The 26,646-nt window shown below is 34.2% G+C and overlaps 1 protein-coding gene across 1 annotated transcript; it reads left to right on the plus strand.

The window, feature by feature from the left end:
- The first annotated feature begins 1,072 nt into the window (after positions 1–1,072).
- LOC122036780 lies at positions 1,073–26,500 on the plus strand. The gene is made up of 22 exons (XM_042596187.1): positions 1,073–2,158; positions 3,734–3,849; positions 7,650–7,858; positions 9,803–9,922; positions 10,687–10,815; positions 10,941–11,066; positions 13,290–13,345; positions 13,457–13,556; positions 13,632–13,749; positions 14,919–15,128; positions 15,408–15,729; positions 17,459–17,552; positions 21,545–21,653; positions 21,834–22,105; positions 22,195–22,322; positions 22,507–22,741; positions 23,478–23,666; positions 23,787–24,070; positions 24,198–24,375; positions 24,479–24,721; positions 25,821–25,903; positions 26,084–26,500. Exons 1-22 carry the CDS (start codon positions 1,332–1,334, stop codon positions 26,229–26,231), a joined length of 4,296 nt encoding a protein of 1,431 aa, XP_042452121.1. The 5' UTR covers positions 1,073–1,331; the 3' UTR covers positions 26,232–26,500.
- The last annotated feature ends 146 nt before the right edge of the window (positions 26,501–26,646 follow it).

The following is a 26,646-nucleotide window of genomic DNA, read 5'->3' on the forward strand; positions in this document are numbered from 1 at the left end:
TAAATTCAATTTAATCCGATTCAAAATGACTCATTTATAAAAAATAATTTTATTTTAACTAAACTCAATCCAAATCTAATTTTATAAAAATTATATTTATTTTAATCAACTCTATCAGACTTCAATCTAAAAATATTTATAAATAGATTATAATCAGATTATTTTAAATAGATCTGAACCCGATTTATTTATTAATAGATAAATCATATCAATTAAATTGATTCCGAACCTTATCCGATAAAATTTGATCCTAATCTAATTTTTTTTATGTTAAATTTGGATGGTGTTTTGCTGTCGAATAAAAAATTACACTCCTAGCCATCACAGCTTTTTAATATATTTTTGTTAAATACCTCATGTTTTAATACTTATTAAGGGTGCGTTTGATTTGTACTATTTTTATTTTTATTTCCTAAAAAATGTGCGTTTTTTATAAAACAGAAAATGACTTTTTGTCATTCTCTGTTTTTCTAGAAAACGATAGTCAATTTTTTAAAAAACGCGCACGAAAAACGTAAATCAAACACCGTTTTTCAGAAAATACACGTTTTTCAAAAAATAAAAATGGAAAATGTACGTACCAAATGTCCCCTAAAATTCCCTAAACCTTGTTCTCTTATTAATAAATACACCTAAATCATTCATTTATTAAAAAAAAAAAAAGGAAAAAAAAAGACATACTTTGTCAGCAAAAAAACTTATTAAAAAATATTTTAAATTTCGAGGAGCAGTTTTAAAATTGCAATGTCGTTAAAACTTACCGTAGATTGGGTTCGAGCCAAGTGTACCCAACCAGCCTAACTGGATCGGCCGTGATAATCGCTGTTTTTGGACTGGAAGTCGAAACCAACAGCCACAGGCAGACGGCAGACCAATCTCCTTTTCCTTACGTCAAAGCTGTGCTCCCCCGAATGCAATGCACTCAACGATCCATTAACAAATCGCCGCGTGCCTTACTCTTCGTGCCGCACAATAAAATCACGAATCGTAAGGCAGCTCTCGACGGACCGATGCGCGCTCGAGCCGTAAACCGTCGTTATCCTGCCCCGTTTTATTTCCTGGCGACTCGCCTCTTGTCTGTCTTTCTCTTTCTTCCTCCTCGTCTCCTCCGTTTCTCTTGCGAACGGCTCGCCCTTATAAAAAGTATCTCCCCACCGCCACCAACTATTTCCGTCGCCTTCTTCGCTTTCCTTTCCCTTTCTCTTTCCCGAATTAGCAAAAGTGAAAGGAAGGAGAGGAAGCTGTGCAATTCCCAACCCTGGGGCGGGGGAATCGTCCCTTGCCCTAATTCCCCTCCGGCTGAAGCGTGGTGATGAGTTGCACCTCCGCCCATGGCCGTAGCCTCCGCGTGTTTCCTCGTGGTCCTCCTCGTTTCGTTTGGCTACCCTGCGGTCTGCTTCCCCAGGCTGGACGGTGGCGGACTGGATCGCGGGGATCGATTCTCGATCTTGAACTACGAGTCTTTGTGGCACGATTACTCTCCGCCTTCCCCGCCTCCGTCGCCTCCGGACCCGCCCTCGGCTTCCTGTGGGGATGACTTGGGTGGCACCGGCGACTTCGACAGCCTCTGCGAGGTCCACACCAGCGTGCAGCTTTCCAACGACGTCTTTGTCAAGGCGAATGGGAGCTTCGTGGTCTACCCGGATGTGGTGCTCAGCTGCCCGCTGGCGGGGTGCTCCCTCGTCATCAATCTTACAGGTGAAATCCGGATCGGACACAATGCAAAGATTGTGGCCGGGAAGGTGCGATTGGCGGCGGGAAACATGAGTCTAGCTGACGGCGCAGCCATCAATACTACGGCGCTCGCAGGGGATCCGCCGACACAGACCAGTGGGGCCCCTTCCGGGATAGATGGAGATGGTGGTGGGCATGGTGGAAGGGGTGCGAGCTGTGTGGTGAAGGAAGGTCAGACACAGGAGGACTCCTGGGGTGGAGACGCGTACTCCTGGTCATCTCTGACGGTGCCTGTTAGCTACGGAAGCAAAGGGGGCTCAACAAGCAGGGAGAAGGATTATGGAGGAGGAGGCGGTGGGCAGATCTTCTTCATAGTCAAGGATTTTCTTGAGGTCAATGGAAGCCTTTTGGCTGATGGTGGCGAGGGCGGCTCTTTGGGTGGTGGAGGGTCAGGTGGGAGCATCTATGTCAATGCAACCAAAATGTAAGTGCAAATATAATGTCGGTTAACATGCTTCTACTATGGGGTTAAATAGAGTAACATTGTTAATATTCTGAATGTAAAGTTTGATATCTCCTTAATCAAAGTATGCTTAGTACACTACTTTCACCTATGATAAAAGCTTTATGTTCGTTTTCTCCTTGACTACTAAAGCTTTGTGGTGTATTGATATAGCCTGCCTGCTAGATACACACTAATACTTTGTAATCTATAACAAATACTCAACTAGATATGATCTGACAACAAATTCTTTAAGCCCTAATGAAATGTTCTCTATTATCAAATCAAACTATGTTGTGTCTAGTTTTTGTGATGAGCTACTATTTCAGTTCTCCATAAAGAATCACACGAGTTTAATATGTATGGTTAAATATTGAAGCTGATTTTTGTATATTTTGTTTTAAGATTTTGTTGACGCTAATCAAACATTTTTGTCTGAGTTGAATTCTTAAAATTTGGAGTCAACTGATCTGCATTGTTAAGCATGAAAATCATGTGTGCGTGGTGAATACTGTACCTTTGAATGTAGTAGCTTGGATGTTTCTCTTCCATGTGGACTTTGTAACACAACTTGAGAAGCATTTTTTTTGCTGTCAAGCTAAATAGAATAACTATCGACACACAACATCATGTGATAGATGGTCTTCATGTTGGAATATTTTTACTTGTGAGTACAGTAGCACTAACCTAGCAGATGTTTGTCATGGCTTAGTCATATGCTTTGAACTAGCTTAGGGGAATTTACTTTGCATTAGTCTTATTAATTAACTCTTATCTTCTTCAAAGTAGTCATGCAGTCAGGACCATTTTAGTTAAGTTGTAAGCAATTTGGAATACAGCTATGATATTTAGGATGAATGAAATGATAACAAAGCTTATCTGTGATTCCAAATTCTTTACGCTTCTACAAGATTGGTGGTTCTTTCCTTTAATGATATTGGATTTGGTCAATCCTAGAAATTAGATAATTGACCTGCAATTTTTTATTTCTAGTATAAGTTGGAAATCCTTTTACATTAGTATGTGTAAAGTGTTTATGCTGAATACAAACTCATGATATCTTCTATTTTCTGTTTGAAACTAATATGCAATCACAGACTTTGTATTGATTACTCTCAGATATTGAATGAATAAAACGATGTCTATCAGCATGTATGTGTCTGCATATAATATTTCAGTTTTGAACATTGGTAACAATCATTTATATGTGGCAAATTTTACTTTGAAAACATTCCATAAGGTTTTAGGTTCGTAATTCGCCTAGTGAAATTCATCTGCTATAGTAGTACTTGAAAGTCCCCTTAGTCATGCGTACATGTGATAATTGAAGCTTGTTTTACCAGTGACCAAGAAGTAAAAAAGTGCATAGTTTATTAACTAGAAATATCCTTGTCATTTAGTGCTCATATATATGTATTTATATATTTTTTTTATAAAAGCTTGCTGAATTCTTGCCCTTATTGTACAGTTGAGTTAATCTGCTTGTGATCTTTGATCAATATACCAAATTATTCTGTCTTGCTGAAGATCTCTCTAATTTTCTTTTTCTAAGAGCAGGAAAGGCACAGGCATGATAAGTGCATCGGGAGGTTGTGGCTTGGCTGGTGGTGGTGGAGGTCGTGTTTCAATTGCTGTATTCAGTTGGCATGATGAACCACATGTTTTTGTTCACGGTATGGTTATGATTTATCCTACTTGCAGTACAACTAGTCTATTTTTTGAGAGTCTAAAGTGACCATTATTTTAAAAAGCCAATGAAAGAGGCTTTTATTCTATTAGCACATTCATTCATGCGATAACAAGTTTTTATAGTATCATAATCTCTTTTCTCTCTTATAATGAGATTGTTGACAGAGGCGCACTATATATGCTTCATAACCTTTGGTGGATTACGCCGCCACGGGTTGACGCATTTGGTACTTGCATGGGTGATTGCTTCAATAGGTCTTGGGGTCAATGACTAGCGGGTGCAAAAAGCTTCGCTGGTGCCTGACCTCCCCATGCAAAGGGCTACAATGCTAGGGCAAATGTCTTCCTTGATTTACCCCCTTCCAGAGAGTGTGGGGCTGCTCTGGAGGGGCTACTAAGGTGACGGCTTCACCTTTTGCTCCAATTAACCTTTGTTGCATTACTTGATCCACTTGTTCAAGTCACCTTGTCTCATTGTCTTATTATACCACAGCCACCAGTCCAACCTTGCTATTGGATAGAAGTCGTGTCCATCCCTTTTTTGAGTTCTCATCCCCCCAACCCACTTGACTCCATCCCACTGACGCAGTTTTATCCCATCCTCTCTCTAGACAAGCCTCTATCACTCCTATTTTGCCTTTGTACAGGATCTCTAGAGTACCACCTCCAACTTTGCTTGACAAACATGAATTCAGTGCGACAGAAGTTAGGCATATCTTGCATCAACTGTTGTTAATTGCATGGGATGGGACTACATATGCAAATTTACATTGATTGATCAAGATCTAAATATATGGAAAATTCAACAACAGACTTGCTTAGATAGTTGAATCACTGCCTTAGCCACAATCTCCTTTGAAAATCATTTGTAACATGACTCCATGTGCCATAATACTTTGGTAAAAGAAATCCATATGGAGAAATCTACAAAAATCTTCTTTATTGTGGTTTAGTTTGTTCAACTTGACTTTATAACCATAATTATTTGTTATTAATCCTATATAGACAATTATCAAGCCGAAATAACCTTATCACCATGAGAGATCTAGACAATAGTTTGATGTTTTGTTTTGTAGTAAGGTTTTGGTGCTTGGTTGGAATGAGATGATGCCAATGTCAGCTAATGTACAGTATGCTGGCATGTCATCCAGCTGGTTGACATCAATTAGAGGAAAAACCAAGGATGGGAAAACAGGGAAGAAGAGTATCTAATATATTACTACTTCTGCTGCTACATAGAGTACTGCTATTGTGTCTACCCATGTTGGTTTTAGTTAGATTTACATGATAAGATATTTTGACCTTCGAATCGAAATGATGCACCGTAAAACCTAATGTAGACTGTAGGTGTGAGAATGATTAAATCAAATACTCTTATTTAAAAAGTTCTAAAGAATTTATTAATAAGTTAGTTGTTTAATTTAAAAAATACACAAGCCAATCACTCGATTAATGTAAACCCTGCAAAAACACAAAATGGTAATATGCATTACCAATTCATGCTTAAGAAGATTTAATTCTGGTTTTTAGTGGTCCTAATGCAAGTGCAAGTCAACACTACAGGAATGAAAATAGATCCGGACATAAGTTACGGGATATCACAAAATTAATTGATAGCTGAGCCCTCTAATTCCAACAACATGTTAGATCTAACACGTCTCATTGGTTAACTGTCATCAAAGACTCTTGATTGCAAAAGTCTCATTAGGTTGAATCTAGAGATGCAACAACTGTAGTTGGGCAGAAACTGTTAATCTTACTGCAGCTAATGGAAGGCAGTTGCAGGGCTGTTGACAGGCAGTAGGCAACATGACCAACGATAATTGGCTTGCAGTGGCTCTGGACAATGTTGCCTAATCAACAAGAGGCGGAATTGGGCAGTGACGAGGAGAGATCCACTTGTTCATAGTGCTCATGGGATAGACAAGGACTATGACAAGATTGAGGTAGACCAAGCTTTCTTCTTCTTTAGGTAAGCAAGGAGGTTACAAGATCACTACTGAGTGCCAATTGATGGAAGGCCCGACAGGTTCTCATTGAAGTGGATTTGTTGAGGAAGAGGAGAGCAAGTTTGGGATGTGGGATGACTCTCCACCACCTTGTGATGGTGAGAAGTTGTAGGTGAGGGGATGCATCTACTAGTGAGAAGTTGTAGGCAAGTTCAACATGGAAACGACTGTTGGTGAATCTTACAGACTTGCAATGGCTAGCAACTCTAATGCAAGCTGACAATAGGAGGGAACCTGAGAGTTCTGTTGCAGCAGGAAGAAGCCATATGTCTGTGACTGCTTCTTCAGAGAATCAGTTCAGGAGGGAACTGCTTTCTGTTTGGCTCTGGATAGAGTGAGTTGTTTTGGCTTGTCATAGTTGCAGTTAGTTAACACAACAATTGTGGATGCTAGAAGCCCTCTAGCTGGTAGCAAGGCTTGGAAGGGTGATGACTAGGAGATGGTTGGATGATGTGGTAGGAAGCATGGAGAGGAATTTGGATGAATCAGTGTAGGGGATATTGGAGTATCAAATAAAAAACCAAATAGGAATTCAATTTTGATACAACACCCAAATCCACCAAACTCACATGGATTGGTATAGCACATGGATAGTTTTTTTTCTAACACAGAAATAGAAGAAAACTCATAAATAGAACTTTATTATCGTAAAATATGATTTACTTTTGGGTCTAAGGGCCCTTTTATAAAACAACCAAAGGTTCTAATCTTCTTAACTATTTCTTTTTTCCAAAACAAGGTATTCTGATTTAATACCTTAATAAATATAACAAAATTTCAAACTTAAACAATTTTTAGGAATTAAAAAATTACTTGTCTAAATTTTTTATTTAAAATATTATAATTTTATCCCTATTTTAATCATAATTGTAAGCCACATTACTTCTCCACTGATTTCTTTGGATTGATCATTTTGTACTTATGCCCATCATTAATTCATTATAACTCATGTAAGACAGTTTCATTAAAAAATTGCTTCATAATTTCAAAAGCAGTTTTATTTTTAAAGGGTATGAAATACAATTTTGATAATTTATTTTGTTATTTAGTAGAGCCGAGCCTTTGTGAAATTGTTTTTGATAAATCCTATAAAAGACGTGTCATCTCATTGACATTGTTACATTTATCTAACCTGAATTCTCTTTTCTTTCTCCTACAGAGACTCACTGAGTTGATGAACATGGCTTGTACTGTGACAGACATGTTATCGCTTCTGTCTTTATGTTTGTGTGCATATAGTTTTACTGATCTCCATTTTTCTGCTACCTTTTAAATGCTGTTCGTTAATGTTTTCAGTATCAAAATTCAGATTATTGATTCTTGTTTGGGCTAATTTATGGTTCTTAGGGAATCACCCTTTTGTAAATGCTTGGGTTTTGTATATGCATGGTTTGTTATTTATTGCATATTTTTTTCTTGTGGCAATTGAATAGGTTTCTGAAAGTACTTCAATGCACATTGTGATTACCTGAACGACCTTAGTGCTGTAGTTCTTTTGTGAGATTTCACATAAACACTTGGTTTCTAGTTGTTAATTTCCCAGTTTTGCAACTCTAAAATAGGCTTAACTATTTCTCTTTTGAGTAGGTGGTTATATACCATGTTTGTGTGATGTCAAAATCTGATTACGACAAGACTAAGCGTTGTGTGCTCTTTTTGGCATTTTTGTTTTATGATTATTATTTAGACTTTAAGCTGGCTTTAAGTCACTTCTTCTTTGTGTTTGCATTATCAGAATTTTTTAGGGGCTCATTCTTTTAATTTCTTCTAAATAGGTGGAAAGAGTTCTCGCTGTCCTGATAATGCGGGTGCTGCTGGAACACTTTATGACTCAGTTCCTAAAAGCCTTATAGTTAGCAATCATAACCGTTCAACACAGACTGATACACTTCTACTAGAATTTCCTTATCAGCCGCTTTGGACAAATGTTTTTATCAGGAATTGTGCCAAAGTTGCTGTTCCTCTACTATGGAGTCGAGTACAGGTCAGTTTTCTTGCTTGAATGCTATTTTGTTTGTTGAGCAGTATTATTTTCCAAAATCCAATTGTCTGTGACTATGTGAGGAACTTCCATTAGCTTTCAGGTTGTCCAAAATATTAATAAAACATAGCACAAGGAGGATTTTGGTGATTAAGTATAGGAAGAGACCCACTTGCTGTATTGTTGGTTTAGTAAATTTCATGAAGAGAATAATTCTTGCACTGGGGATTTTAGTTTTGACATTTCAGGGTTAATCTATTATCTATGGTTGATTGGTTTAAATGTTATGGTTAGTTGAAATATTAGAAAACTATGTTAACCCTACTAATGGAGATTCAGTACCGCAAAGAGATATCTGATAGAAAAATAATCATACTAATTAGGTAAAAAAAAATAAGTATGCAATACATTTGCGTGCTTCTTGTTTATGGAAATCAGTTTGGTGTGCAAACAAGTACTATGCTAGACAAATGTTTACAGCTTATATGGAAATTTATTTTCTTAAAGATGGATCTCTTATAAATTGGAAAAATGTAAAACAAGATCAATTTAGTAATAATTGAAGAAACATAAATTGCTAGAGGACATAAATGCATAGAATTTAACTGTAGATATTATCATTTCCATGCTTATGGGTGGCATGTATAGCTAAGGATTTTGTAACTGCAATCATATTAGTAAGTGATACAACTACTTAAGAATTTCTACAGAGATTGCTTTAGGTATTGTTTAATTACTTCTTGTGGTTTCTTTCAAAACACAATATCTGTCCACTTTCTGATGAAAATATTACAAGGTTGCTTTAGGTACTGATGGTATAGAACTATGCCCATAACCAGATGGCTCCAAATAGTTTTGAGAGACGGGTAGGACTTTTTCGGAACTTCAGAACTTACTAGAGCAGACAAGCTTGGACAAAATTGATTTTTTTTTTTTGTGCATTTGGCAATATGTTAGTGACCCATTGATTGATGTAGCTTCATACATGCTTTAAAATCTCGTGCAGAACCGCCCCGGTACAGGCAAAACATTTCGCTTTGCTTGCCGACCAGCACTGGCATGCCCTAGGCCCCGTGGCGAACGTGTCGCACAAGCCCTGCTATCGTTGGCAAAGAAGAACAGGCCGGAAATTAGCTTTTAATTAAATAAACCTTAGGTTAATAATCTCAATCAACTTCTAGTTATAATAGGGATAATTTAAATAGGCTTAAATTAACTTTAATAAAACTATCCCATTAATTATATATATATATATATATATATATATATATATATATATATATATATTAAATATTTAGATTAATTTTTTTAGTATCTATTTTATATTTAAGAAATACCGAAATTATATCGGCACGACATGACACGGTATCGAAACCGTATCGTTCTGATCCAGACCGAAGTCTGGGCATGGATTGAGATTTTAAACCATGGTTTCAGACGCGTACAAGTTCAGAGGATTTATTTTATTTTTTGAAATATATCAAATTTGCTTCGTCTCATATGGTTGTCATTGGTCTAACTGGTAAATTTAGCTAAAAGTGTTGTATGCCAAAACTGTGATGATATCATGATAATTTAGCTAAAATAAACTACCGAAGTCACTGAAGCCTTGTTTTTTCATACATTTTAAAATTTGGATTCATTTTCTTTTAATGGTAATGCTTTTATGTCTCTTATTTAACATGGTTTTGTTAATGGTTTATTCTTAAAATGGTAGTTTTAAATGTGGGACAATAGTGATATTTTTATCTGATTTTATGATATTTGTGCAGTTGGCTTGGATGTGTAGATTGTATAGGTTGTATAGGTGTCTTGTTTGGATGTTTTTTCAATAACCTAGTCATGGTATTTTGTTTTCCTTGTTTCAAATGCTTTATTGTCGACTTCATGTTTGAAAACCCATTTGCTTCTTTCAGAACAACTTACCCTACTCTCTGTAATTACCAGGTTCAAGGGCAACTTAGTCTACTTTCTGGTGGCATATTGACATTTGGTCTGACTCATTATCCTTATTCCGAGTTTGAGCTTATGGCTGAAGAACTTTTGATGAGCGACTCAGTAATTAAGGTTCTCCCAGAACAATTACTTCTCATTGTCTTTGTTACTCCTTTATATTATCAGCAACATATTTTTTCCCCTCAATTCAATTGTTTGCTTATTGGTGCTAGTTTGAAGTTCAGCCTTGGAACCATGCTAAAGGTTGCTCCTTCTTTAGCTAGTGTAACATGTGTTTAGAACTCTAGTAATGACATTTGCAATTGTGGGGTTAAGGCTGCACCATTGATCATTGAATCACTGGTAGGCCTTGCAATGGATGGAGCCTCATGAACGGATTCATACATTTTTTTTTAGTTTGTCTTTTTGATTTCCTAATTTAGTTGGTAAAAAGTATCTTGTTGATGACAACTAACCTGTTCAATGCAGCTGGCCAAGTGTGAAAAGTTAAGAGAACAAGATAAACAAGTTCTCATCCTAATATCATTCATCTGCTATACTTGCAATAATATGGCTTCAAAATCTGCGATTTCTTTCTGCCTGATATTTTTTTTTATTTGATAAATGGATTCATACCTGTATCTTTAATTTTCTGGTAAGAAGAATAATCAATAAATATGATTGATGAAACGGATGATTGCTAATAATTTGTTGAAGATGTCCATGTTGATATCCATATCCCTACTTCATCATGCAAATTATTGTGTTGGTGCTGCTATTCTCATCACTTTATTTTGCTTGATTAATGAATTTTATCAAGTTAAATGTCAATTGCTATCTTAGAAGGTAATTGATCTTCCATCAGATATTTATTGTTTGTTCATGTCCAATTTTAGGTGTTCGGTGCCTTACGAATGTCTGTTAAAATGCTTTTGATGTGGAATTCTAAAATGATCATTACTGGTGGTGAGGATACAATAGTAGCAACGACATTGCTTGAAGCGAGTAATTTGATTGTTCTAAGGGTAAGTTTGTTCTTATTCTGGGCTAAATTTGTTTATTATCAGTTTTTATTTTTCAAAACAAGATTAATTGGTGGGCAAAGGATTGGTGAGATGAGCCAAATTTTATTCATTAACTTTCTTTACAGGAATCATCTGTCATACATTCAAATGCAAATCTAGGAGTTCATGGTCAAGGTCTGCTCAATTTATCTGGGCCAGGAGATGTAATTGAGGCACAACGTTTGATCTTGTCACTTTTCTACAGCATCCATGTATGTTTATGAGTTATATGCTTATTTTCTTTCTGTTGTTATTATATGATTGCTCGATGCAGTTATTCATATGATTTAGAATATCAATTCTAGTACTATCACCAACTAAATCTCATTATCTTTTATAGTTAAAATTTACTATTCAAAACCTTTTTTTGCTTTTGATTGATGTCATTTAGTACTTTCTTCTTGTCCATTTGTCATATTTGTTAGTCTGTTATTTGGTTGATCTGGTTTCTTATCAAACCGTTATCTTCTTCCATTGCCAACTTCGCTATTATTTAAGCAGAAACTTCATTGAATTGCTTGTCCAATAAAGCCATATTGGATGTTGGGCATGAATGTTATGTAAAAGGTCGCCTACGCTTAACATGGATTGGTTGTTTTAGACATACTTTTTGGTGTCTATGACAATATGCTGCAGATATTATTTTTATTGGAAAACTTCATTTTGCATGAGTTTTACAACTTTTTCATTTCATCCATTATCCCTTCTGTCATTATCAGATTTGTGTTTAAATCTTTATTATCTTTCATGAAATTCTTATTCTTCTTCACCCCCTTCTACTTTACCAAGAATCGATCCCCTTTCTCTTTTCCTCTTGCATGTTGTCCATCTCAATTGAACAATTTACCATGGTTAACCATGTTGTATATTGCAATTGATCAATTAGCTATTATTGTATGAATTACTTGAAAATGTCCATCGTGGCCACCTCCCTGATGATGATGATGGAACTGATCCACCACCACTCTTTGAGATGGATTGACTTTTCTACAAGAATCTCCACACCCTTTACTCCCACAATATTACGTTGACTTTCTGAAAATCTTGCTTGGCATGATGATCATGAGGTGCTCCACTTCACTCTTTCATTCTGCATGTTGAGTGCTTCTTATGCTGCTAAATCCCTTCAATTCCCTCCATAATGAGGCTGACTGTTCAATGACATCACCATCATGATCATTATGGATGACAAGGAGCCAAGCACAGAGGCATTTAGTTTCATAAGGGTGTTGTTTCTAATAGCAAGGCGACCGTTTGGCGAGTCCATTTGTGATGTGCAACTTTTTTGACAACTCTTTCCTTGATTCAAATTTGTTCAAATCATAATCAGCAGGCCATCTTCTTGTTATGCAAGAATCCCAAGGAGCAAAAAGTGAAAAACTTTGTTGTTCACACAGTTGTGGATATCTACAACATGATTACAATGAAAAATCGCTTGAGCATGATTATAGTGAACAAAGAGATTTTTTTTTGCTGCTTGCTTGCTCAAGCTTACTAGCTTTTGAAAATGTCCTAAAATGAAATGCAATATCGTAACCAATCTAATAACTATAGTATTTCTGATAACAAGTCAAGGGTTGTTATAAGGATGACTTGGGCTAATGCACTTCACTTTTTGAGCAAGCTATTGTTTTTTTAATTAAATGAATAACATATGTATTATATGGACTTAGTATTTTGAGCCAGTTGTTTAGCATAACAAAGTTTAATGTATTATTAGTTCTCTCATCTGGTCAAGGGTGTTGTGATATGCTCAAGCATTTTGTTGGACGTGATGGATATTGGCAGCACTTGACCAACAATGAAAGTTTGGTTCTAGTGCCTACAACCCAATGCTATCAGTGCCTAAATGCTTAGACAAATTGTCATATTTTATTCATGATTGATTAATCTAGACCAATTTTTGGTGCACAACTTTATGTCTTAGCTTTGAATATCATTTGAACCTCAATAACACTGGAGTGATTGCATAAGCAAACTAAAGTAAGCAAAATGGGGAAATTTAAATAATTCAATTATATTAACTCAATGAACCTTTGCCTTTATTTGTTAGACACTTATCTTTGTTATGAGAATTCTCTTGCTGCCTCTGCCATGTTGTTTGATTTAGCTCTCATACTACTTTTTGTTCAAATATCAGTATATAAATGGGACTTAGGTTTTACTTATTAGAAATGTTGAACATGTTATGCTGGATTCTAGATCAACAAATTACTGGACAAATTTTATACCTCCGCTTGTCAACATTTTAGTTGTCAGAAAATCAATTCATTTGCACCATTTGATTAACTTGAGTTTTTGGTTGATACTATTTTCTACCAATATTTCCATCATAAACTGACTCACTTCCTCATTTATGTTGTTTCATGCTGCTGATAAATCTATGATGTTTACCTGTAATGCTTAAATTCTCAGATCGTTTCGATCCTCTGTAGGTTGGACCTGGATCCATTCTGCGTGGGCCACTGATAAATGCAACTACTGATAAAATGTAATTTGTTTGCTCTCTTTTCAGAGGATATTATCTACCTTCCATTGTTCACTTGAATTGTGTTATCTAACAAGTTAAATTTTGCTGTCTGGCATGTATACTTGCTTTTAGGGCCCCAAGTCTGAATTGTGAGAAAAAAGATTGTCCATTGGAGTTAGTTCATCCACCAGAAGACTGTAATGTCAATACATCACTCTCGTTCACCCTCCAGGTAAATTTTTTTCATTAGTGTCTGTCTCTTTTGTATTAAGTTTCTTGGATTGTTAATATATTTTCTTGTTTTCAGATTTGTCGTGTTGAAGATATTGATGTTGCTGGCCTTGTTCAAGGAACCGTTGTTCATTTCCATAGAGCAAGAAGCATTGTTGTGTACCCCACAGGAAAAATAAGTGCGACTGGTTTGGGTATGAGCTTTTTTAAACCTACTGAAATTTTATTTTCCTTTTTAATATTCCCAAAAGTTATTTGTGTTTCATTCACGTATTTTGTTGTTTAATTGTCCTTGGTTGATAATAGGAATGGTTTTCTCAGGAAAATAATGATATGTTGTTGTCTTCCATAGTTACACTTGGTTTTTGCTGCATTTTGATGAGTCATACCATTCTACCCTACCAAACATGGTCATTGTCCATTTTTTCATTATTTAAGCATCAATTATTGCTTATTTAAGTCACCATACTGTTTTCTTTTTTATCTGGAGTCCTTGATATTTTCTCTAAATACATTTGCTACATAATTTTCTTTTTTATGACAACTTGGTTGAAATAACTAATTTTTATCATTATTTATATTTTCCATGATACATATCTGCATATGTTTTATTTATATTAATGTATGACATTATACAAAAACACCCAAGATTCAGTTAATCTCATTTTGATATTTCAATTCATCTTGCCATTTACTCATCTTGCGGTTTCAGTTGAAAAAACTGTTATGAGCTAAACTATCACAAATGTATCATTTGTTCTTGAAGTGTCATTGATTGTTTGCAGCTTAGTTACCTTGACAAAGCTAAACACTTGGTTCTTAGTATTTCTTTTCTTTGTATGTTTGATGTGATTCACTTGGTCAACTTACATGCTTATTCTGCACTTTTAGGATGCCTAATTAAATCCTTCACTTTACCATTGCATATTGCTGCGTGGAAGTTGCATAATTGCTGTTCTAATGACTATTTAAAGTACCACACACCTTCTTTGTTAGAGGCCATTCTTTGAGTAACTTCCAATAGAGCTATCAACATCCAATCTTTTAGTTGTTTTTCATTTTCTTTTTATCTTCATAATTTGATGAAAAGCTTAAATACGAGGTCATTCACTTAGGATATTATTTACTTTGGAATAAATTATTATTTCTGGCTATAGATTACTAAAGTTTTGTCTAAAATGATTTCTTCTACTTTATCATAAGTGTTAGAAAAGGGCATTCATGCACATAAGTTTATATATTTTATATTGGATCTGATGACTTGGTTTTTCTCATCTCTCTCTCTTTTTGCTATTCCATAGGGTATGTGTCTCAAATGCAATATGATAAATCCACCTTGATGCATTGTTTTGCTTATGTGCAGGCTGCAAAGGTGGTGTTGGGCATGGAAATATATTAGAGAATGGTGTTGGCGGCGGCGGTGGGCATGGTGGAAAGGGTGGAGATGGGCGTTTTAAAGATCTCATTGTTAATGGTGGCATTGCCTATGGAAATGCTGATTTTCCTTGTGAGCTTGGTAGTGGTAGTGGAAATGACAGTCTATCTTACGCAACTTCTGGTGGTGGTATCATAGGTGTGTCTCTCCTGTGATAAACTTTCTACTTTGTTTATTGCTGCAACATTTTAGGTAAAAAAGGTTCAAAGAGAGTGGATTCTGATTGATAGGAAAAATTATTTACTTAGTTGTGGTCTACTCTATCATGTCTGAATCAACTACATATCAATCTACCTTTTGGCATTCACCAGTTAACATTATTGTGTACTTATTCATGTTCTTTAAATTCTTTTAAAACTTTGTACATTGCTAATACCTTCTTCTGGATTACTGTTGCCATCACGACAACCACTACAGTTATGGGTTCAATGGAACATGCTCTAGTCAGTTTGTCTGTTGATGGCTCAGTTGAAGCAGATGGGGAAGATTTCAAAGAAGCTAGCATCATCACTGGCTTGTCAGATGCAGGGCCTGGTGGTGGTTCTGGCGGTACAATTCTTCTATTTTTGCACTCCTTAACTCTTGGTGATTCCTCTATACTTTCTAGTGCCGGTGGGCTTGGCAGCCTTAGTGGTGGTGGTGGAGGAGGTGGTGGAAGGATTCACTTTGATTGGTCTGATATTCCTACTGGTGATGAATATCTTCCAGTTGCAAATGTAAAGGGAATCATAAACACAAGGTCTGAGTTTATTCCTCCATGCAGATAAGGGGAAACTAAAATTGTTTGTTTAAAACTTCACGTCCATGAATATCTCTTGAGTAGTTTGTTTAAAAATTAAAACTGTTAGCATTAATTTGACATAGTCAAAAAATTTAGGTCGTCCTTACCTACTTTGGGAAAGTTCTTTGCCTTTATCTTAGCATGTTTGGTTTGCCAAAAAAACAGTATCTAGTTGAACTGGATGCCTGCAATATCTGTTTATTGATCTTGGTTCTAATGGATCGCTAAGTTCATCATTCATTTTCTCATTGGTTGCTGGTTATTTGTATAAACTATTAGTCTATTACCAACCGAAGTCCTATATATATTGATCACTGTCTTGATTGCCCCTTTTAAGATTAAAAAAATAGCACATAAACATCTTTTAGCTCTTTAACGAAGATGAACTTATATAAAGTTTGTAAGTGATTTCAATATGATAAGATCCATTTTTTTCACTGAATGTAGGAATGGATTTATGTTAGATGCTTATCATCGTATGAGGTCTCTTTTATTCATTAGAAGTGAATCATCTTTACATTATATATTCAAGTGGTTATCATGGGTGATTCTTTATGTTTTTACCTATTTCACTTGAGATCCATTTTTCATAATTATTTTAATTTTGAGGGAATAATATATAGTTGGATTAAATCTAGTTTCAACAAATTAACGGTAGGTTTGACATTGCATTTGCATTTTAAACATGCGTTTAGGAAATGCACTTTGTCCAAAAGAGCATTATGCAAAATTAGTTTAGTGTCAAACAATTTGTATCTCAACGCAATTAGTGTATGATAATATATATCTCATAATTGCTTTGTTTGTCAGTGTATTTAAAGAACACTTTTTGCTTCAAATAGAACAATAAAATATAGTAAAAAAATAGAATAAAATATATTGATTTAAATTTAAAATTCATTAATATATTGTAATTTTCTACCCTATTATTTTTAAATATAATTATCTCAATGATTAATTTGTGATTTTTTTTTTCATTATAATTTTTTTTTATATGATTTTGTCATTAATGAGATATTAGTTATATTGCTTTGTTGGTAAAAAATAGAACTCATTTAGCCATTTTATATGTTATAATAAACATATAATTATTAGTATGTAAGATTCTAATCATATAAACAATGTCGTTTGTTTAATAAAATAATACTTTTAAATTATTTGTATTGCCTTATTATTTTCATATATTTTAATGATTAGAATAATCATAATGATATTGTTTCATTATTTATAATGTTATTTTAATGTTTTGTAAAAATAGCATTGAGGTTGTCATTCTCTTGCATAAATAAACTTTTTGCTATGTTAATATATTAATTTTCGTGAAAACTTCTTTTATTCTCCCTAGTAACTAGACTTGAGTCCATTAGGATGTTACTAGATTATAAGTGATTTCACATGGATGTTAAGTTCACATTCTTAAATGAGTTAAAAAAGTATATGTTGAACAACTAGTTTCACATTCAGTCTCTAACACTCGTTTTATCTTAGCCTATTAACTAAAGCTGGTATGTAAATGTCTGTTCCTTTAGCATTATCTTCACAAACTGCAAAAATGTTGTAAATACGATAATAAGTAGCTCATTAATTGATTATATTAATTTGTGCTTTATTACAACATTTTACTATATGACATTTGCAATATATGTATCACATTTCATTATTTTAAATTATTAGTATCTTTCAACAGTGGAGGCATTAGCAGAGGCCATGGTTTGCCAGGAGAGAATGGAACACTTACTGGAAAAGCCTGCCCTAAGGGGCTTTATGGGATTTTTTGCAAGGTACTTGTTTTTAATTTAACACTATGTCATTGTTTGAATCTAGTGTTGTGTCATAGCTAAAATATGTCGTTCTAGTAAACTATCAAATTCCGATAGTTATTAGTGTAAGTAATCTCTTTTGTGTTGGTCGTTCAATCATGTCGGTGAACATTGTAACGTGTCAGAACTTGCTACACTTTAGCACACTTTGACAAGCATGAAGTCAAGAAATGTTTCTTATTTTTTAAGCTTATTTCTTTTAAATTCTAATTTGACCATCTATTGTTCATGCTTATTTCTAAAAGATTTGACTATTTATTTTTCATATTTCTAAAAATAAGGTAATAGAAGAAGATTAGAGTACAATAACCAAGCTTTATCCCACTAGGTGGGATTGGCTATATGAATTTTTTTGTCATTGAGCTCTATCTCCTACTATATCATCATCTATACTTAAATAAATTTTATCTTATTTTATTGTTGTGAACCGAGCCTTTTTTGATCTTCCTCTTCCTCGTTTGATATGTGTATTTGTCATAGTTTCATATCATCTAACTGAAACATTTATTAGTCGTCTAAGTACATGTCTGTACCAAGGTTTAAAATTTCGACTTGTCGAGTTTCGGTCTCAGATCGGAACGATACTGTTTCGGTATCGTATCGTGCCGTGCGGATACAGTTTCGGTATTTTTTTTATTTATATATAGTAATTATAAGATAAATATATTTATAGTGTATATAAAAATAAGTTGTATATTGATTTATTATAAATTCTCAATTATTGAATAATTTAATATTGTTAGAAAAAATAATTAAAAATAGTTTTATTTAAATAGAATTGATATATCAATAATTCAAATTAAAATGGAAGTATCTATAATTATAATAATAATAATAATAATAATAATAAGTATATAAATTAATACAAGATATTACTTTATATTAATAATAATTATATAAATTAACTATTTATTCATTTAATTAATTATTAATTAAATAATATATATTTTAAATAGTAAAAAAATATCAAGTAAAATTTTTTTAAAAAAAAATCAGAATATAAATATAATTTATTAGAATTTTTTTTACAATTTTTTAAATTTTTTTAGAATTTTTAAATAATTTTTTAAAATTTAAATGAAATTTAAAATAACAAAAAATATATGAAAATATAAATAAGAATTATTATATTTTTTTAATTTTTAAATGGAATTTAAAACATTATTTTTCAGAATATTAATTAATAAAATTTATTAAATTTATTTTAATTTTAAATATATTTTTTATATATTTTATTAGGATAATTTAATTAGGGTTTATAAAAGTCTCTTCGAAATATCACACATCCTCCTTAGGAATTGTTTAAATAAAATAAATAATTATTGAAAATAAAAAAAACTCGGCGGAAGCGTCCGGTGACGTCGGCAGGGTCGCCAGACGCTTTCAGCGACGCCTTCGGTGTTGCAAAAAGCGTTGCACGCGACGCCTTCTGTGTCGAAGGTGTTGCCGAACGTCGCCGGAGGCGTACCGCGTCTCCTTTGGCGCCATCGAGACACTGTCGGAGGCGTCCCGTGTCTCCTCCATCGTCGTCGAGACGGGGACGCCTCCTGTGCTGGTTTCAGCTGTCCGGTAGAACGGTGATAACCGTTTATGCCGGGCGGCACGGAACGACATTTCATGCCTTGGCCCGTTCCATCTTAAATGTCTCTCTCCCTCAATAGATGAAACTCCAACTTCCTCTCTAATGCTTCTCATTTCTTATTTTGTATGTCTACACATCCATCTTAACATCCTCATCTCTGTAACTCTTATCTTCTGCTCATGTGCTTGAGTCCTAGCCTAACATTCAACTCCATATAACATAGTAGGTTTAACTGTGGTTTTATAGAACTCTCCTTTAAGTTTTAGAGGTATTTTACGGTCGAAGAAAACTAGAGTAATACAATTAATATAATGACAACCATGCTCTATCTCACTAGGTGGGGTTGGCAGGGTAATACAATTAATAATTTTAACACTATTTTAACTCAATCAACATATACGGAAGCAAAAATAAGTAAAAAAATCATTTTAATTTTTATTATTTAATTAATATATAGTTTTATTAAAATTTATTAAATGAGTAATACTCGTGAATTCATCTTTCAAGCTTAAACACATACTGAAGTGTGTGTTTCGGTAAGGTATATTACAACAAAATTCAAATTAGATTGACTATTTAATTGCTATAGTTTTATATATTAAGGTAAAAATAAACTAATTGAAAGGTCATTAAAAAGGTAAAGCTCATCTAAATTTATCTTGGCATGCTTTAATGGTGCCAAAGTGTAATGAGTGTTGGCACAAAGTAGGTATAAAAATCAGTGAATGAAATCTAGAGCGGTGCTGCTCGAAACGGACGATTTTTACTATTCTGACTTGGGACCGGCATCGGCACAACACACGCAACAATTTCACGTGTGTCATTGTGTGCATCACACACGCGCAACAGAAGGACGAAGGAAGGAATCAATTCGGGGATGAAGACTTACTTGGAATTATTGGTGAAAGATTAGGTCAATGAGGTGGCGGTGGTGAGGCTACTGTGATGAGGCAGCGACGAGGTGGCGGCTGCGATGAGGCGGTGGTGGTGGCGATGTCAAAAAAATTGCGATGGGAGGCGGAATCGCAAGTTTGAGAAAAAGTTAGGTTTATTAAAACTTTTAAATAAAACCATTATATTATATATATAATTTTTAATTTCTAATTAATTATTATATAAATTATAATTATATATTATAAAAATGAATAATTAATTAAAGAAATTGCTAATTAATTAATATAATTATAATATAATTTTATATTTTTATTATTGCTATTAAAATTATAAAAAATTAAAGTAAAAAAATAGATAATTTAAAATAATTTTAAAAGCAAACTTTAAATTATTGTTATAAATTAAAAATAGATTAAAATTTTATAAAAATATTTAAAATAATTTTGAAATTTTATAATAATTTTAAAATTTAATAAATAATTCTAAAAAATTTAATTGTTAAAAAATTTAAAATATATATAAATTTTTAAATAAATTTGATTTTAAGTTCAATATATATATATATATATATATATATAATGATTTTTGTGTTAATTTATATAATTATTATAGATAATAATTTTTTTTATCTTAGAATCAATTTGAGATTTGAAATCATGAATACTAACATACTTAAGCATATGAACACATTTTAATCTTTATTTTAGAAGTTTTGATAAACTTATGCTGTTAAGTTACATCACATTAATATAACAATATATATTAGATAAATATATAATAAACATGGTCTGAGACCGAAACCTTGGCACGGGTCGAGATTTTAAGCCTGGATCAAAATACACTATTTCAGCTGGTAATTAAATCTTGATCATGGAAAATAAAAATCATGCTTAGTCCCATGCATGATACTCATTTTTGTATTAGTAAGGTATAATTTATAGTTAAAACTATTATTTTTAAAATTTATTTCCCTATTTTATTGAATTGACTTTTTAATTGCTCTAGACTTATATTAGGAAGATAGACCAAGTGGATTAGGTTGTAGACTATTTTTTTTGAATTTATCTCACATGCGTAGGAGTATATCATGCTGAATGGTGGCATGACATAACACTGAATGTCAACATGATGCAACTCTGAAATTTTACAGTTCTGGTTGAAGACAAACTTCGGCATAACTTGTGATTTTAAACCTTGCTCTATGCTATTTGGAGCTTAGTCATAATATGCTTGGAACGAACTAGTACTTTTGCCTGTTTGGTAGAATGTTGCAAGATCTGTATTTTTTATAAATGACTAATATACATCCTATTGCCTCAAAAAGTCCATTGTTCTATATCCTTTGCTTGTCGTTGGTGGGCATTCTTATTTTGGTTCTTTCCATATAAACCAATGTTGATACTTCTCCATATACTTTGCTGTTTGTAATTTTGATTCTCGCTCTTAAGAAATTTAAATTCCTTTTTGAATGCTTTAGGAGTGTCCGTTGGGAACCTTTAAGAATGTTACTGGATCTGATAAAGCTCTATGTTACCCATGCCCATCTAGTGGACTTCCACATCGTGCTATATATACAAGTATTCGAGGTATTCTCCTTAGCTACCTTTCAATTTTTCTTTAATTTTATGTTCTCTGCCTAAGTTACCTGATCAAGTATTAGTTGAAGTTGATTAGTTGGATCATTCATTTTTATCTATTTTTTTTTAAATGTTCAATTTAGTTAGTGTTCTTGCAATTAGACTTATTTATTGAATCACCATTACCAGGAGGTGTTGCTGAAGCTCCTTGCCCATACAAATGTGTTTCTGAGAGATATCATATGCCACACTGTTATACGGCTCTTGAAGAATTAATATACACTTTTGGTGGTCCGTGGTTGTTTGGTCTCCTCCTTTCTGGTCTTCTTATCTTATTAGCTTTAGTCCTAAGTGTAGCACGCATGAAATTTGTTGGTACGGATGAGTTACCAGGTCCTGCACCAACTCAACATGGGTCACACATTGATCATTCATTCCCCTTTCTTGAATCATTGAATGAGGTTCTTTACATTATCATTCTTCAATTTCATATTTATCCTTTCTGTTTATCAACTCCAATTGTTGTTTGATACTTTCTTACTGTGGATAGGTTTTGGAAACAAACAGGGCTGAGGAATCTCATAGTCATGTTCATCGAATGTTCTTCATGGGCCCAAACACTTTCAGTGAGCCTTGGCATTTTCCTCACTGTCCTCCTGAACAAATTACTGAGATAGTGTAAGTTAGATGTTCGGTATTGATGCTATGTGGTCATAAGGTTTTCTTAGCTATAATTTGATTTATCATGTTTTTGACAGTTTAAAATTTTCTTCTAACTATTTTTCTTTAAGTAAGGGCATAACAACCATAGGTCTAAGTCATTTTGTACGGACCCCCTAACTCTTATTGATATTTTTATCAGGTATGAGGATGCATATAATAGATTTGTTGATGAGATAAACGCACTTGCTGCTTATCAGTGGTGGGAAGGAGCTGTCCACAGCATTCTTTGTATAGTTGCCTATCCACTTGCCTGGTCTTGGCAGCAGTGGCGCAGGAGAAAGAAGTTACAGCGCCTTCGGGAATTTGTTCGGTCAGAGTATGATCATGCATGCTTGCGTTCTTGCCGATCACGTGCTCTCTATGAAGGGCTTAAGGTTTGCTATCAGAATAACTTTCAACTTTTTAGTACCTTAATTCTCTCTTCACACTTTGACCTAATTCTAGTTCAATCTGCAGATGAAAACACAGTTATACCTATATTTTATTTAGAGCCTCTCTGTTTTCCTTTTCGGAAGAAGGAAATTCTAGTTTGTTCGTACTGTACCTTGTGTTGGCTGGATCACTATTTGCTGCCATGCTGACTCATTAGCTTGCATAATCTGAACTAGACAGAGAATTGTGAAAAGAAGTTACTCAATATGCATCCATGTTCTGGATAGAAGGGGGATTATAGTTCACATGCATGGTCATAGTCAAGTATTTGAAAATCCTGCATGCATTGTCTTTCTGTGTAACATGTTCTGTAGCTCCACTTTTTCAGACTAAAATTAGCCCATGTTATAAGCTATAGGGTTGTGGACTATCTAATGGTGAGTTGATGATCTGGCCCACACTTGGACTCTGGTGTGACCAGCGTTGCAGTCCAGTTTGGTTTAGGATTGCAATAAATGATACAAAATTTTCAGAAGATTTCTCTATTTGTTCTTTTGTCAATAAACTAAACTAGGAGATGCCATTGTTAAGTCTTACAAGTAATCTAACAGATGGAAATGGACAACAGTATATTCTGGTCTCCATGCCACTTTGCTGTTTTTTAACTTATGTTCAACTCTCAGAATGCCAAGATCACTACAAGTTTCTTAGATATCGTTGTTTGTGTGTATAATATAGGTGGCTGCTACCCCAGATCTGATGCTTGGTTATTTAGATTTCTTTCTTGGTGGAGATGAAAAGAGACCAGATCTTCCTCCTCGTCTCCATCAAAGATTTCCGATGTGTCTTGTTTTTGGAGGTGATGGTAGTTACATGGCTCCTTTTTCGCTCCACAGTGATAATGTTCTGACTAGCCTTATGAGTCAGGTTTTGGTTCTTTCTCTGAAAAATCTCTAGACTTACCCTGTTTTTTTTTTTAAAAAAAAGTGAAATTTTATATTGCTATCCAATGAATAGATACAATGTTTCAGTCTTTTTATATTGCAGGCTGTACCACCAACAATATGGTACAGGCTGGTTGCTGGACTGAATGCACAATTGCGCCTAGTTCGTCGTGGTCAGCTTAAAACCACTCTTATGCCTGTTCTCAGTTGGATTGAGACCCATGCTAGTCCTCCTTTGAAACGGCATGGTGTTTGCATTGATCTGGCTCGGATTCAAGCTAGTGCATTAGGTTATTCCCAACTTGGTTTGGTAGTTTATGCTGTGGAACGAGAAACCACAGCAATTGATGGTGGCTCTAGAGCTTTGAAAATGGATGAACCTTCACTGTAAGTCCTGAATTTATCTATAACTTTTAGTTATTTCCTCGTGATATTATTTAGTATTCACCAAAGCCTTCTAGTTGAACTCAAGTTTTTTTCATGGACTAAATCCCATTATAAATTTGCACTGCAGTGTCCATAGCCCTCGTAGGGATAGTAAATCTAGTGATACTAGCAACAAAGGTTTGTTTACACATAAAAGGATTGGTGGAGTTCTAGATGGTCACAGCCTGAGACTGCTTGAGGAGAAAAGAGATTTGTTTTATCCCTTTTCACTCATTTTGCACAATACTAAACCTATTGGACATCAGGTGTGTTGTTGATCTAAGTTTATTTTAATTTTTCCATCCTAATCCTATAGATATATGAATAACTTGATGATGATCTTGATTTTATTTTATTTTTCTGTTGCAGGACCTTGTTGGTTTGATTATATCAATATTGCTATTAGCAGATTTCAGCTTGGTCTTACTTACTTTATTACAGCTATATTCATTTTCATTGGCAGACATCTTGTTTGTTTTGTTTGTTCTTCCCCTTGGTATACTTTCACCTTTCCCTGCTGGAATCAATGCTCTTTTTAGCCATGGACCTCGACGATCTGCAGGCCTTGCTCGTGTATATGCACTATGGAACATTACGTCTTTAATCAACGTTGTAAGTTGTTTGTTCTCTTGATTAGTTACTCTGGACTATATTTTGCCATTTTCTATTTATTCCAAAGGGTACCAGCTTCTATTTTTTTCATCAAGTTCTGCAAATCTATTAGGTCACGGTTTAGCTACATTTAGATGCTTCTAAATACCAACTATGCTGAACATGAACCTGATTTTGAATCTTAGAAACAATTGAAACAATAGACTTGAAAAAGTGGATAGAGGATCGTTTGCATTTAGGGAATAATATGGCATGAGATCCTAGAACAGATATGATAGGTTTCTGTTGCAAGACAATGCTAATGGTGGCCATGGCCCTTATCCTTGAGTTCATTTGCCTTTATTTTTGTTGGGATTCACTCAAAATCCCACATTGAAAAGATTTGGGAAAGATCATGGGGTTAAAAGGATGTAGGATATCTCCATTGACACGAGGAATTGGCATGAGCTTCAACTGTGTCGGTGAGGATCTTTGATTTCCGTGGGCATGCTTGACATGGTATGAAAGCGTATAATAAAGAGCAATAAATGAATGCATTGCTACACAAGCAACATCTAAAGAACTTAGGATTTTGGTCTTGCAGCATCTTTGTGATTGAAATAGTTGGCAAGACATACATTTGTTCAGTTACTATATTTGTTTGACCTAATCTAGCTTTTGGTCTATACTTGGTTAGGCTAGAGTTTTCTTTTTCACAGAATAATTCCACTTAGTTGCAGATTGAATCATATTTTGTGGTTTTATATCATATCATCGAAGGACTTTTTGCTTCTCTAACATTGTTGATGAGTATGATACTTTTATTGCACGCTGAGTTCTGCAGATGTGAAACATCAAGTTTGTTGTGAAATGTTAATATCATGTTTAATTAATCCTAAGCTTGACAATAGAAATATGCTAGGAATTTCAAATTTCCAGTTTGTATAGATAAAATTAGTCAGCATTAGGTGGGTCAGAATCATTTTTTATTGATGATATTTAGGTTTCTCTAGCCATGTTATGTCAAGTATCTTATCACTATTTAATGATGGAAATATACTATCATTAGGCTCCTAAATTTTATATATTGCATTTTTTTTCTTGTATCTCAACATTGCAGATCGTAGCCTTCATATGTGGGTTTGTACATTACAAGTCATCCAGTCGGAAACATCAAAACCTACAGCCATGGAATTTGGGCACGTAAGAAGCCTTCCCTGTCTCTAAGCAAATTGTTATTCATTATTTTCTTGACAATCGGCAGCGTTTCCTAGAAGTTAGCTACGTACATACGAATTGATACATTGATGATCCATTAACTTCATAGATATATACAGATAGAATACATGGAAATTCAACTTTGTTCTTACTGTTAACATACAGGGAAGAGAGCGGATGGTGGTTGTTTCCAGCTGTTCTTGTTCTGTGTAAATGTGTTCAGGCAAGACTTGTAGATTGGCACGTGGCTAATTTAGAGATTCAAGATCGTTCGCTGTATAGCAACGATCCGACCATTTTCTGGCAGTCATGACATATTTGAACTGAGTTACCCAAGTTAGAAGCGAACCTGACCTTTTTTTGGAGTCATGTGAAGGCTATAGGAAGAAAACAAGCTCTTTTTTGGTTTTTTTTTTGTCCACTTCTCTGCATCAGGCCCTATTTATCATTCATGATGCAGACTAACCCTAATGAACATTGTGCAGTTACAGTTTTCACTTCTCTGTAAATATGAAAGTGTACCATTCATTCTTTTGTAGTTCAACTTATGTTTCCAATATAAAATGGTACTTTTGGTAATCAGAAATTAGCAAGTTTTGATATGTAACATTTAGATTTTACTGACTTTTAATTGTATCTAAATGTGCTGTACCCTTGTGTTTTTTTGTGGCCGTAGATAAATATATCATGAGCATCAAAACACTGTACCATGGTCTTATCTTTTAGGT

This window comes from Zingiber officinale, unplaced genomic scaffold (genome assembly GCF_018446385.1).
Source record: "Zingiber officinale cultivar Zhangliang unplaced genomic scaffold, Zo_v1.1 ctg207, whole genome shotgun sequence".
NCBI lineage: Eukaryota > Viridiplantae > Streptophyta > Magnoliopsida > Zingiberales > Zingiberaceae > Zingiber > Zingiber officinale.

Bases quoted from the DNA above. Each gene is read 5' to 3' on its own strand.
- LOC122036780 (XM_042596187.1), top strand. From the start codon at position 1,332: ATGGCCGTAGCCTCCGCGTGTTTCCTCGTGGTCCTCCTCGTTTCGTTT. The intron at 22,742-23,477 runs GTTTGCTATCAG...TGTATAATATAG, and splicing joins CTCTCTATGAAGGGCTTAAG to GTGGCTGCTACCCCAGATCT. The intron at 24,722-25,820 runs GTAAGTTGTTTG...TCAACATTGCAG, and splicing joins TTACGTCTTTAATCAACGTT to ATCGTAGCCTTCATATGTGG.